The 13,468-nt window shown below is 39.5% G+C and overlaps 3 protein-coding genes across 3 annotated transcripts; 1 reads left to right on the forward strand and 2 right to left on the reverse strand.

Moving 5' to 3' along the window:
• Positions 1 to 6,907: 6,907 nt before the first annotated feature.
• On the forward strand, positions 6,908 to 8,598 carry LOC149047158 (uncharacterized). Its single transcript, XM_089205408.1, has 2 exons — positions 6,908 to 7,367; positions 7,836 to 8,598. The coding sequence occupies exons 1-2, from the start codon at positions 7,046 to 7,048 to the stop codon at positions 8,453 to 8,455; spliced, it is 942 nt and encodes a 313-aa protein (XP_089061534.1). The 5' UTR covers positions 6,908 to 7,045; the 3' UTR covers positions 8,456 to 8,598.
• Positions 8,599 to 9,116: 518 nt separating this feature from the next.
• LOC149047159 (uncharacterized) lies at positions 9,117 to 10,315 on the reverse strand. The gene is made up of 2 exons (XM_089204225.1): positions 9,817 to 10,315; positions 9,117 to 9,697 (listed from the first exon to the last, which is right to left on the reverse strand). The coding sequence occupies exons 1-2, from the start codon at positions 10,313 to 10,315 to the stop codon at positions 9,117 to 9,119; spliced, it is 1,080 nt and encodes a 359-aa protein (XP_089060351.1).
• Positions 10,316 to 11,393: 1,078 nt separating this feature from the next.
• On the reverse strand, positions 11,394 to 13,324 carry LOC149047160 (tachykinin-like peptides receptor 86C). The gene is made up of 2 exons (XM_089205407.1): positions 13,186 to 13,324; positions 11,394 to 13,082 (listed from the first exon to the last, which is right to left on the reverse strand). The coding sequence occupies exon 2, from the start codon at positions 13,079 to 13,081 to the stop codon at positions 12,050 to 12,052; it is 1,032 nt and encodes a 343-aa protein (XP_089061533.1). The 5' UTR covers position 13,082; positions 13,186 to 13,324; the 3' UTR covers positions 11,394 to 12,049.
• Positions 13,325 to 13,468: the final 144 nt, after the last annotated feature.

Genomic DNA, 13,468 nt, shown 5'->3' on the forward strand with positions numbered 1-13,468 from the left:
TTTTCAACGTGATGTGTACTTAAGTACCCTTCATCTAATAAAGAATTTCTTCTCTTTTCGAGCAGGTATGTCACGTGACAAAAATAGATAACAGAAAATGTTACTGAAGACTACCTGATTCAACTGTAATAATAATAACTCCAAACAGCTTTTGAATGTCCTGAGACATATGCAAGGTAATTACATCTCTGCCTTGGATACGCTTCCTGACACCATCATGACCGGATACTGAAATGTTACCTTTGCACTTCTCCAAAACTTCCCCAGAGTGTGGCGATGCCTATAGCAAATCCACATTTTTTGTTTATCCTCCTGAGCGAGGTGAAATAGGCCAATCCTTGCCAAGATTAGCTCATTTTCACTTAAAAACCTCTTTAGACAGGTGGCAGCTTATCAAATGATGTTTTACTTCGTCATTGCATTCAGACAGTCGTACTAAACCACTTAAGCCACACGATGAACCAAAGTTTTTTCCATCTTTGCTGTTCAAAAAGCAGTCCTGAGACATAATGAACGTCTCGCTAATGAACGACTTCTTCCTGTACTTGTAATTGTTTCCAACGCGATACAAGTTCGGGAGATCTAAAGGAACTCACTATAACTTTGTATATTCGATACGATTTCAATTTCCGCGTCAAAGAAGAAGCCTACTGTAATTCGTGAGTGGTCAGTGGTTACGCTCGTGAGGTAAAGAATGGGTTTGTGACTTTCGCACTCAATTGAAAGACTCACGTCACTCTTATGAAATGGTTGAACGGAATACAGACTTCGAGCAGTCTCTTATTTTTCTTAAAGATAGTGAGATCACGCGTATCCTGTGAGCATGGTGAAGCCGCGAGACGCGATACTGGTATCTCGCGTCTTCGCCGCTCCACGCTCTCAGAGTTGGGCAAAGACAAGACACGTTATTTCCGGTGCGATACAAGAGGTTCAATGGTTATCTCGATTATCTAACCACATTTATTTACGTGGTAAAGATTTGTTTTTAAATCTATGAACTGATGCTAGTCCTATTTGGAACGAAATGTATTTGAAATAAAAAAAGAATACTAAGTAAAACAAAAGTTGTCTGCAACACGAAGCATGCCTTCGCATTAAGACTGAGAATCCTAATGTTTATCATGATACTTTAATGCATAAGTTCGAATGTTCCCGAAAATCTTCTGAGAATCTGCCCGCACCCATCCCTCACCCCGCCCCTCGCCACTGAACCGTACTGTTTTCACTCAGCAGCTGGTCAACGGTCACGTTTATGAGGTAAACAAACCGATCGATTCCTGATCACCGTTCTTGTCGATCGGAAAATCAAAATACCAGCGTGATATTGCCGCGAAGATGAAGCAGTTATGTTATTTGATTCGTACTTCACATTCGGGTCGAAGCTTGGGTGGCACAGGTTATTTCTTGCGGTGGAATCGACGAGGGGAATTCAGAAAGTTGTAGTGTTTGAATTGTTGGAATAAACGGTCGCATGGGGAATTGGTAAGTTTAACGAACAATTTCAAATGTTGCCGCTTGAATTGAAAGTAAATTTCATTTGAATTGCTTTCGTATGTATTTCTGACGGTTTTAGATTTACCTGCTTGATTTATATCGATTACGCTTCATGTTGACAAGTCCCTCAAAATGGCGGCCAAACTTGGAGATTGCCGAAAATTAGGTAAGTTCACGGAGCTATAAAGTTCTCGTAAAGGTCGGGCCGCAAAGTTTTTTTCTGTAGTTACCTTTTCTATGGCACCTACTTCCTAGCTATCTTAGTTGGATCAGTTAAGAACGCCTCACTTTTTCAAAAATTTACCTTGAATTTGATCGGTTTTGGCGTGTTTGATTTAGGCGAACCGATAAGGTGTCATTCAAGTCTCCCTGTTTCCTTGATTGAAACGTGATGTTTACGAAAGTCGCCTCGATAAATAAGATAGAGTTAATATACATGGCTGTGGTATTTGTTTTTTGCTGAGTTCCGTAGTTTTTTGTAAATTGTCCTCCAAAGTTGTATGAAATTAAAGTCTTCAAAAGTGTCACGACAAGCCTTCGCTCGAGTGAAATTTAATTTCCGTAAAACTCTGAAAAATAAAGAGATCCGATCAAACTGATTGTGGTTTTAGTATAGGTACATGAATGTCTTACAACACACGAGAAACGAGCGAAATCCGTGTCTCAAGCAAAATCGACCGGACCGCTCTTACAGAGACTCTCTCTTAATCTTCTTAGAGTGAATTTTAGTAAATATGCCACTGGCTACTGAACAAGCGAGTTATTTTTCGGCACAGATGTAAGTCGCTAGCCATGTTAGTTGAATAGCATTAATTTAGCTCAGATGGTGCATATCGGCTTATACTGATCATGAGAATTAGGAAAATTCGATATATTTTTACCTCATCATGTTTTTCATACTGAAGACTTAGCGACTGATTCTTGAGTCATTTTTTGTATTTTGAAAAACTTTGGGATGTTCTAGTAGACTTTAATTCACTTTAACTTCCCCCTCTTCACAGAGTCACGTTATTCAGATCTCACCTGTCAAATGTCAGGTCTAAATTGATAATTTCCTTCCCGCTTAGTTCAAAACTTTATATGTAATCAGAGAGTGATTTATTTGTCTCCTTTCTAAAAGCTTTTATTATTTCATTTCTTTATTGCGTGGCCATCTGCGCACTGATCCTTGTGGAAACTGGGGATAATAAATCCTTTAAATACATCGACGTGGGCATATGCTTCTGATTGGGTCATAATTTATTGTCTTCCGTGATGCGATCTTCGAAGAGGAAACAGCAAAAGCTTTTTGTTTGTGAAGACCGAATGTACGGAGTTTTGGCACCAATTCGCCAAACTGTACCAAAACTGTAACATTTTCCCTGTTAATCGGATGACACGAAGATGATGTATTAACATTCATCTGTCACCAGTAGGATAACAGCCATTCTTATTGTTTGCTTTGCCTTGTTACAACAGCAAACTGATGATGATGTGAAAATTGACTTGAATGTTTTTATATTTAACTGTCAAAAATTATTCGTAACTAACAACTAATGAGTAAGAGATAAGGTCCTAATCAGGTATCACACTTTGAAAATTCGTTTTTGTAAACCGGCGTATGATCTATCGTTTAGAGGGGAATGATCTGGTAACATATTTTGACTCATTTACCCAGGTGTATTTATAATTGTCAAAAATTCAAGTTAATAAATGAAATGGTAGTGAGCAAATGAAAATGGCGACTGTCACTAAGATGAGAAGGAGAGCTACTTGTTTCTTTGTCTTTCTCTCTGTTTCTGTGTCAGATAAATCAGAGCAAATTTCGTTCGTAAAGCACAATCTACGAATGATCTCAGAATAACAGATAAAAAGTATCATAGAACTTTCAAGGCGGAAAAAATAACAGCGCTAGCGAACATAATGAAGGGCTCGTGGAAGAAATACTCATCTAAACTCCATGAGCGTTTTCACGGATAAGTGTATGGAAGACGAGATGTCGTGCTTATCTGTTTGAATTCTGGGATTCAAGAAAGCAAAGCGAGTAACCACAGTACAAAAAAAAACATATTTTACTTAGTCTTCAATTATCCTCAAGCTGATACTAAAGAGTTTGAGAAGAGCCAAACACCGTTCCACAGCAATCGTACAGACAATAAGAACGGCGACGTAGATGGTGACCGGAACAACATCCTTTCCCTACACAAAAAAGGTTGCAGATAAAATCCCCCGTGAATCCCTTTTTAGGCTGACGTTGGTAAAGTAGAGTCGTACACCCAAGGACAGAGAATGAAAGTCAAGATATCAGCCTCGGCTAAATTAAAAAAGAGATAGTTTTTTGTTGTGTGCATCGGAAGGGGTTCTTCGTATTATGGTTATCGCGATAGTATTACCGACAACGCAGAAAGCAGAGTTGACCGCGCGAGTGCAGACTGTTCAGCAAGATTAAGCACAAGCGTTTGTCAATGTTACAGTAGGAAATATGGGAAGATTATACTAAAGATGAATTCCACTATAAGGTCGATGAGATATATGAGAAAATCGTATTCTGAAGAAGGAATTTAAAGGAGTTTAAAGATACTGCATTAAAAGTCCTCATAGTGATGCCTGCCTTACTGTACTTCTCCATAAGCCAACATTCAAGTCAGAAGCAAAGGAACACTCCCAGTGTTTGTTAAGGCATGTGACACAATGGGAACTGGGTATATGTTATAAATTCTTTCGTGAGGGTAGTGCGACTCAAGCCAAATTGCTAACAAACCTCAAGGGTCTAAATGACGCAAGGGAAGCCGATCCATCACTGTTAATGGATGACCGTCCGCCGTTTGTCGACCCTGTTATGTTTCAAACAGAATCTACCATTGCAAATGCAGCCCTAAAGACAAGGGGGTCTATTGGGCCCTCTGGCTTAGATGCATATGGGTAGAGGAGAATCTTGATGCTTGCCAATATCAGAGAAGAACTAAATAACACCATCCTACAGAAGCTCTGTGAGAAGATGAACCCAGAAAAACTGAGGGAAAACGACCTGGGAATGATGAAGGGTGCCTCGAGTTATTTTGCAATTATTTCAGTTAAAGTCAGTGAAGTTGGACCTGAACCAAATGGGATTTTACGATGTGTTCAGCCTTTGTTACCGCTGCTCACCAAACATCTGAACATCTCCCATCTACATGTCCTTGTGGCAAGAGATTCGACGTTGATCATGCAATGTCGCGTATGAAAGGCGGATTTGTCCATAAGAGACATGACAAGGTGCGAGGTTTGTTTGCACCTCTTCTCAAAGATGTATGTCATGATGTTTAAGTCAAGCCCCACCTTCAGACCCTGACAGGAGAAGTGTTAACCAGTAGCGCCAACGCCTCTGACAAAGCTCGTTTGGATGTAAGTGCGCGCAATTTTTTGGCAAAGGGGGCAACGTGTCTTTTTTGAAGTCAGGGTTTTTAACCCTTTCGCAAAGAGGCACTTAAACTTGACACCACTCTCTCGATAAAAAACTATACTACAACCAGCGAGTCACTGAAGTCGCGTATGACTCCTTCAGTCCTCTCCTGCAGAGAAACCGGGCGAATTCTCTCCGAACTAGCCCTGAAGCTATCTGACAAGAAGCAGATTGATTATAGCATTGCAAATCACTGGCTGAGAGAAAAACTATCTTTTAACTTGTTAAGATCAGCAGTGTTATGTGTAAAGGTTCCAAAACAACCAAATTTTAGTTGAGCCCTGATTTTAGCAGGGAAGCAATCGCAAATGTGATTGGAAAGTAGACACGTGTTATTTGTAATTTTTTTTTCGTAAAGCACCGTGTAAAACATTTTTTACCCTTGAAGGCTCTGTACATCTTTTCACAATAGATTTTTATAAATGAATTTGTGATAACTTTTATCATGCCTTTTATATTTTGATCTTTTATTGAATGATGTTTTTTCAATAAAGTTGACTTTCACGACGGCATTCAACAACAGACCAATGATGGCTTGTTTTCTCACTTAAAATAGAACAGATTCCTCTAACAGGTGTTGAAAAGTTTGTACCAACGCCACTAAGCAAAATCAATTTGGGAGTAGAACGACCCAACTTTGTCAAAGAATCAATCATCACTTACTATAAGCCTTATCGGGTCTCGTAGTATGATACATTGCAGTAATAGTACCGGTTAATCGCTTTGTTCAAGAGCCTTATTCGTGAGAACTGATTGGTTAATTTTGTCGTTTTTTCATTGTCTATAGGACTCCGTAAGCGAGCTGCATGGTCTTGATTTCATTAAAACATTCGATTGCTAATCAATTCTCATTGCACACTTTACTTATGCTTTTCCTTAGATTCTTCTTTTTACACGCAATAAACGTTCGAGATTCCTGACAAGACTGAGAAAAGTCTTGGTTGTTGAAATACATTTTCGATTCGTTTTCTTTTCAAGGTGAGAAAACAGTATAAACATATTATGTATTCAGCATATTATCGAGTTTTCAAACATGGATTAACCTCAAGGAATTATCATCTTAGCAGAAACTCCTTCGGCATAATTGCGGTTTTGATAGTTTTATCCCTTCAATCTCACCACTAAGTCACCCGCTGTCATCTTGTCTAAGTATCAGCGAGTTTAAACATGATTTATCTCGTCACTATGAGGTGTGCAATGTGAATGGCAGATGGATAAAATGAAATCTGATCTCAGTCATTACTTCAAAAAATCAAGCCTGGGGAATTCTTTGTAATAAATCTCTTGCTCACGGCCTGGCAAAATATATTATTTTTAACGCTCATAAGATTGGAAGCAGAGGGAGAGACTAATGGCCAATTTTTTTTTTTAATTTTCCGTCATCTCAATGTCATTGTTATGGCAAGTAAATTAATCTGGGATCGCTCAAATGACGCTTTATTTGGCTTGTGGAAACAAGGTAGTGAAATGCACGGAATATTCATATTTATTAATTAATTATTCATTTGAGGGTACGTGTAAGTGACGCTGTGAATCGGCAGGAGACTATTCCCCATTACGCACTAAGGCCAAGTTCGGAGTCGGAGATTTTCATGTATGAAATAGATGAATGATAGAATACTTGACGCCTTTCGCCCGGCGATGTCGGCGCACAGTCTGTCTAAGTCGAAGTACTTAAAGATGTTTCTCGCGCGAAAATGAACACTAATTTGGTTTTTTTTCTGTTTTCTCTTTGGGTAGACTTGAATGGAAAACACTCCAGAAATCATGAATGTTCTGATGACATATGTTGGAGCACTTTCTGCTTTACGTACTAATGTGCCGGCATACTCGGCGCCTGTAATTCCATTAAAAGCAGTCTTAGGCAGTGTTCACACTTGGTGCCCGGGCACCGTGCCCGGGTTCTATTCTACGCCGGGCACCAATGTGAACACACCTTTTTTCCTGGTACCCACGCCAGAATTCGGGCACGGTGCCGGTGCCTGAGTACAAGGTCTCGACCTTGTACTCGTGCACTAAACTGGGCACTGAGTCCTTGTTTGAACACATTTTTCGTTGGTGCCCTGGCACTTTACCCACAAACCACTTGTTTTCGTACCCACAATTCCTTGTTCCACTCGAGATTTCAAAATGGCGTTCGACGGTGCAAAGTGGAGTCAGGATGAAACTAGTGCACTTATATATGCTTTCAGTGATGCAAAGACGTCAGCAGAGCCCATGACGACAAACAAAGATTTATATTCCTCAATCAAAGGCCTCCTTGAGCGTAACAATGACATCCAAAGGACAGCGAAGCAGATAGAGACAAAGTTAAAGAAACTGAAATCCGGGTACAGCAAATTGAAAGATAGGATGAAAATATCAGGAGCAGAGCGACCGTATGATTCAAAAGCTCTTTCAAGCCAGGAGAAGGCAGCATTTCAGCACTGGGATAAGCTTGACCGTATTTTGGGTAGGTTGAGTTATGTTTGTGTAACAAATAGAAAGTTATGCACTTGTGATTGTCAAGTTCAAGTGAAGCATTTGTGAACTTTGACCGCAACCTTTACATGTCATAACTTTGAAAATGCAAATATTTATATGGAGGGAAGTACCTGTTTATATATAGCACATGTGAAGATTTTAATATACAAAATTTCAGTGGACTATTAAAATGTTAACAGATTTGAAGAGGAAAGAATTACTGTCATTACCTTCTTCATGGTGATAATCCTGATAAACCACTTCATTGGATAAAACACAAAAATAGCTCTTAGCCCTACTTTGGGAATTTTCCTGCCCCAAGTAAAACTTAAACTTTCCTATTTCATTATTTACATACACAAGGTAAACCAAAACTACTCTGTTATATTTAGGTGGGATATCAAAACAGATCCTCTTTGATTTTTGTTATCAATAAAATGGTATGCTTGTCATCCAGGAACACACCCTGTTGAAGACCCTCCAGAGGAACATTTGCTCGAAAGCTCAGCTACAGGAGAATGTGTGGATGCACAATCAAATGCTGAAGTAAGAGTAGCAGAATCAGGTGCAGAAGAACCAACTGCCGTTATTGCAGCATCAGAACCAAATACAAGAACAAGTACAGCAGAAGCAAATTCTCAGGCTACTCATCCATCAAAAACACCAAAGAGAAAGAGTGGCAGGGCATGTAAACCTAAGAAAAAACCTCACCTGTGCGATGTAGTGGAACAATCCAATGAGCAAATGAGACAGATGCAGGATTACATGCAGAATAATTCAACTACACCCGAGGCACGATCTAAAGAAAGAGAAGAAGACCGAGAATTTTTTCGCCACATGTTTGGTATGATGTCGCAAACTATGATGGGCATGACCCATATGCTACTTCAAGGAGCTGGTCCAGGATATCATCCACCAAACCAGGTATATGCTCCTCAAAGTGTCCAGCCAAACTACAGTTTTCTACCCAGTGGCATGGGTTTTGGTTTTGATACTCCATCAGCAAGACCATCATCATCAAGCTCAGTTACAAGTGATCCATCATCAGTTGAAGAAAACGACTATTTTACCTTATAGAAACTATCAAAGCAGGTGCATGTTTCATGACACTAATGGTGACTTTGTTGTTATGTTGAGTTGAAACGGTAATAATTCATTTTGAAGCAAAAACACACTTTTTGTCACGATGCATTTTACACCTTAAGTTTGTTTTGTTTTGGATTTACTGAGGCAGAAACTATAAGCGATTGTTCGACCTTGGTCTCTATTGTTAGTTTGTTTGGGAAATGTACACAATTGTCTTTCCAGAAACAGAGCAATCAGTAATTTCTGGTTAGGCTGGTCACTTCAATTTTGTGTTTTATTTATTGAAACTCTGTCTATAGTAAGTTGTTGAAAAAATACAATAACACTTTAATGGCAGGAATTCAACTGACAAAGGAGTGTGTTAATTTTCTGGGGATAAAATGTTAACTGTATAGTAAAAAGCAACTGCATAGCAAAAACAACTGTATAGTTAAAACACAACTCTATTTTCCATCAAAATAAAACACATTACGAATTTAACTATAGCATCTCAAAAAGTTGATGCGTGGAACTGTTTTCAAACGCTCATAAGTCAATATCGAAATACAGCTGAACTTTTAAATGGTCCTGGCTCGTCGTTAATTCCTTTTATTGTAATCCGAAAGTTAAACAAATATGAAACCATGCAGTTCACGTAACATGACTTTGGTGATCAGTCGTTGTACAAAAAATGAGCCAAGATATTCCTAATAATATTAGAATTGCTATCTGCGTCATCATCGTTCAGCGGATCGGGTCGAGGTAGGTCACCAATTTCATCTTCACCCAACCTGTTCCACTCTTCGAGGGAGCACTCTTTTCGCTCTTCACACATGTTGTGCAGGATACAGGCTGTTGTGGCATGAAGTACAACTTTATCGAGTTCGCATTCCAACGCCTTAAGCAGACATCTCCATCTCCCTTTAAGCCGTCCAAATGCCCTCTCGATCTGTATGCGGGCGCGACTGAGTCTATGGTTAAAATGCTCTTTCTCAGGTGTGAGATTGCTGCCTGGGTAGTTTTTCATTAGATGCTTGGAAATGGGGTAAGCTGGATCCCCAATAAGAAATGGCTCAATGACGTGGTTATCGATAACCCGTCGCAAATTTGAATCATCAGGAATCAGTCTTCCCTCTGTTATCAAATTTCCTATCTGAGAACGCCCAAATATCCTAGAATCGTGTCCTCGACCAGGCCAGCCAGCAAAGACATCAGTGAAGCAGCACTGGCTGTCACAAACACCTTGCAAAATAACTGAATGGAAACATTTCCTGTTATAATAGTCCGCATGGTGGACGAGGGGTCTTTTATGGGTATATGGGTACCGTCAATGGCACCCAAACATTGGGGAAAATTCCACTTTCTCTGCAAACCATTTATGATTCTTTTAAAATCTATTCCTCTTTGTATTTTGCTTATGATGTGCATCTTGGAACTAACCAGGAGTTTCATAGCTTCGTTAACTTTAATGCATGCAGTAGAAGCACCGACTCCAAATTTGTCTCCGATCTCTCTGTAGTCCAGTCCTTTTCCCAGACGTTTCAGTAGCATCGCTACAACTGTTCGTACAGGTACAGGACTACGCAGTCTCGTTACCTGTCGCTGAAGGCTCCGCAAATCATGCGTCAACTGTTCAAACATATCTTTGGAGATACGATAACTTTCCAGCCATTTTCTGTCAGGAAAATGAAGGAATTCGTGTTCTAGAACATTCTGAATTCGTGGGATTTTCCAAGCTGCTCTCCCTCCACTATCACTCGTTTCTGCAAGGAATACATTCAACCTACTTGTAATGCTAGCGCAGACTTCCGTGACGATCCGAGATAATCTTCGCTTGTCGTCGTCATCCGCGGTGTCTCTTAAATGTTTCATGTAGAAACACAGCATTACAAAATTAAAAAAGCCATAAAAAACAATAAGCAAGCAGATATAGTGAACACGGAACAAATGCATGTTGCGACTCGAACAATTTCTCAATAGTGAGCGTGTGCTCTGTTTATTGAATGTGAACATATCTTCAGACTGGGTACCGTGTGTCTGAACACAGCACCATTTTGTGCCGGTGCCCGGGTACTAGTGCCCGGGCACCAAGTGTGAGCACTGCCTTAATTTCAAATAATTCTTCAACGACTTTTGTGCGAAGATTGAACCTACTATTTATATCAGGAAGCCGGGATCACATGTCCCATTAAGATATTCGTGGCGCCTCTGAGTCCTTTTACAACAGCGTCTCTTTTTTTATTGAAAAAAAATTTAAGAACATGTTTAACGATCATAAATCGAATGTTGCCTATGAATTTGCTTAAAGCGTACTTCGTGGACCGCACCAAAGAATTCATTTACATGAGCAGGGTTGAAAAGTTTAGCAGAAAAGTGATGAGAAGTTTGGGAAACGGTAAATCTAAAGCATTCATGTGATACTTTCGACATCATTTCAAAATTGCGTCAATGAATATGAGATTGCGACAAAACGGTCTATTCACTTGAAGGCATGCTGCACAAGTGTTTGTTTAAAAGAGAAAAGCAACCAAAAAAAAAAAAAAGAAAAAAAAAAGGAAAAAAAGAAGACTACTCATTCACAGAGGTTAGAAACATTCACAGATCAAATATTGGGATGATTGGCTTCGTAACTACTTACTGTGGATCGATACCTCACCTAAAGAGAGGCTCAAAATAAGCGGGAGTCCCTCGAAGAAACAAAACACCATTTCCCCCTTGCTCGCACATTGGCTAAAAGGTAGCGGAATGACTGCCACACAGAAAAGCAGTCATTAGGGAACGGTGCCCTTGAGAAAATTTTCGTTCGAAAGCTGATGGATAGCGAAATCAACTTGCGAATTTAGTAATCTCAGTGATCACCAGTTAACTTTAGTGATATAAGATAAATTCAAGTCAGTAGTAGGAGGGATGATTACATGCTACATTTAGCAAAGATTAGCGTTCTTTGTCCTGTCGACGAAAGCCAAAGAGTTCTTTATTATACACTACTTGTTATTATTAAGAAATACATTGAAAAATTCAGATAATTTTTGACGGTATTGAATCTCTTCCAATGGACGGTTGTGCGTCTCCATAAATCCGGCGGTATTGCCGGATGGCCAACTCTTGAGGAATCTTACAACTGACAGCTTAATTCAACGAAACATTATTTGCATCAGACGATTTTCTATCTTGGGTTCGACTGTTATCTCATTGTTCGCAGTTGTCAGCGGTATATTAGTTTGCTAAAAAAACAAAAGGTGCATACTTGTGGATTTCCTCTCTGGAAATATTTCGCGACTGAGTTTAATACATATGATCTTCTTCAAGCTCCTCATCTGATGCCTCCGACCAACTGTTAATCTTAGCAGTCGTAGGGACGCTTTTCACATGTAAACTTAGTCTGTAGCTTAGCTCACCCTAAACAGGTGTTTTGTAGTTTCGTGTTCCACAAATTTTAACTAAGTTATCGAGACTGTTAAGCAAATAGGCTTCCATATCACTTTCGATTCGTTTCTCTTTCTTTGTCTTTTTTTCCACTCGCCAAGTAAGAATGAAATGTTTTTTTCACGAACCACACTCTTGACAAATATGTGAAAATGATCTTTCTTTATTGTGACAATCGTCTTAAACGGCTGTTTCATAATATATTCTATGTTTCTCCGCTCTGGCTCTGACTGCGGCTTCGTTTTCTGTGTTACGTGTGTTGTTTTTAAGACCAAGTTTCTGAAACAGAACTTTTCTGTAGTTTTTGCTTTGAGCAGCGTAAAGAAGAGGGTTTATGAATGAGTTAGAAAATATCAAAAAACGAACGATTCTGTGTGCCAGGAACAACGGTTTAAAACTTTGCTCTAAATGACTAGGGGCGAGTGCAGTGACATATAAAAAGAAGACAGCAAATGGAAGGCAGAGTAAGCAAAATGCCAAAGCTAACGAGATGAGAAGCTTTAAGAGCCTTTTCATGTTCCGTTTGCTAGCGGGATCTTCATCCGGTTCACCTGCGCTTGACTTAAGTGCTGCGGAACTTGAAATATAGCAAAAGCAAAGAAAAATTGAAGGGAGCACAATTAGAGCGACAGAATGGCCAAGGATGTAAGCTTTGACGTTCCAAGTCTGGTTCTTAACTGTCCATGGACGCGTGCAGGGATACTGCCACGGCGTGTCTTCGTTATTGGGCTTCGTCCATAGCGTATCTGGAAAGCTTGAAAAAAAAGCTGTGACCCAAATAACAAGAATAATAAACTTTACATTCTTTTTATTCAGAGCCCAACGTTTGTTGAAAGGTTTGACAATACCAAGGTAGCGCTCCATTGCAATGGCACACAGAGTTAACACAGAGGCATCGAAAGAGACACAAACGATTGCATTTCCTGCAATAAACTTGCAAAAGATGTCATCCAGTGTCCCGGAACCCAATTGAAACTTGTGTAGTGCAAAGTCGTAGAAACCCGGACAAAATAACAACGTTAGAAAATCGGCTATAGCCAAGTTCAACAACAGATAGTTTGTTGCTGTGTGCATGGTTCGTGTTTTCCGTACAATAGTGATGATTATGCCATTTGCCGTGACGCCGAAGAACACGATGGAAGAGTACAATGTAGCAAAAACGACATCGTGAGTGGTGATAAGTGGAGAAGCGGTAATGTTGCTTCCGTTCATCCTGAAAATAAACTTGCGTTAGCTTTCTTTAATTAATCGAGACTCTTAACCAAATATTAAAAATTTCGTTCAGCATGCGTGTGTTTGAAATGTCTTTACTATACCTTGCGTTTAGTTCACAGCAAAACCGATCGTAGGCGGATCGAGTCTTAAACAATTCTTGCGGCAGCGTTTAAAACGAACCTTGGTAAGCAAGAGGTTGTAACAAAACAAGTGAGTCGGACAGTCCCTTGAACTTTTGAGTTAAAAAAATACAGAATAGCACGGAAATTACACTTTTAAATTGGTCTGGATTTCATTTATTTAATTTACATTTTTCAACATCCCATTGTCCTTAATTTCCCGCCGAAAATTGTGCAATAAATTTTGACGTATAAGGGTGTCAAT

Source organism: Pocillopora damicornis, chromosome 4 (genome assembly GCF_964200805.1).
Source record: "Pocillopora damicornis chromosome 4, jaPocDami1.2, whole genome shotgun sequence".
NCBI classification, from domain to species: domain Eukaryota; kingdom Metazoa; phylum Cnidaria; class Anthozoa; order Scleractinia; family Pocilloporidae; genus Pocillopora; species Pocillopora damicornis.

Excerpts from the sequence above, each read along its gene's own strand:
- LOC149047158 (XM_089205408.1), top strand. The coding sequence starts at position 7,046 with ATGGCGTTCGACGGTGCAAAGTGGAGTCAGGATGAAACTAGTGCACTT. Across the intron at positions 7,368-7,835 it reads TAAGCTTGACCGTATTTTGG|GAACACACCCTGTTGAAGAC; the intron begins GTAGGTTGAGTT and ends CTTGTCATCCAG.
- LOC149047160 (XM_089205407.1), bottom strand. The coding sequence starts at position 13,081 with ATGAACGGAAGCAACATTACCGCTTCTCCACTTATCACCACTCACGAT.
- LOC149047159 (XM_089204225.1), bottom strand. The coding sequence starts at position 10,315 with ATGAAACATTTAAGAGACACCGCGGATGACGACGACAAGCGAAGATTA. Across the intron at positions 9,698-9,816 it reads TTTTAAAAGAATCATAAATG|TTATTTTGCAAGGTGTTTGT; the intron begins GTTTGCAGAGAA and ends GTTTCCATTCAG.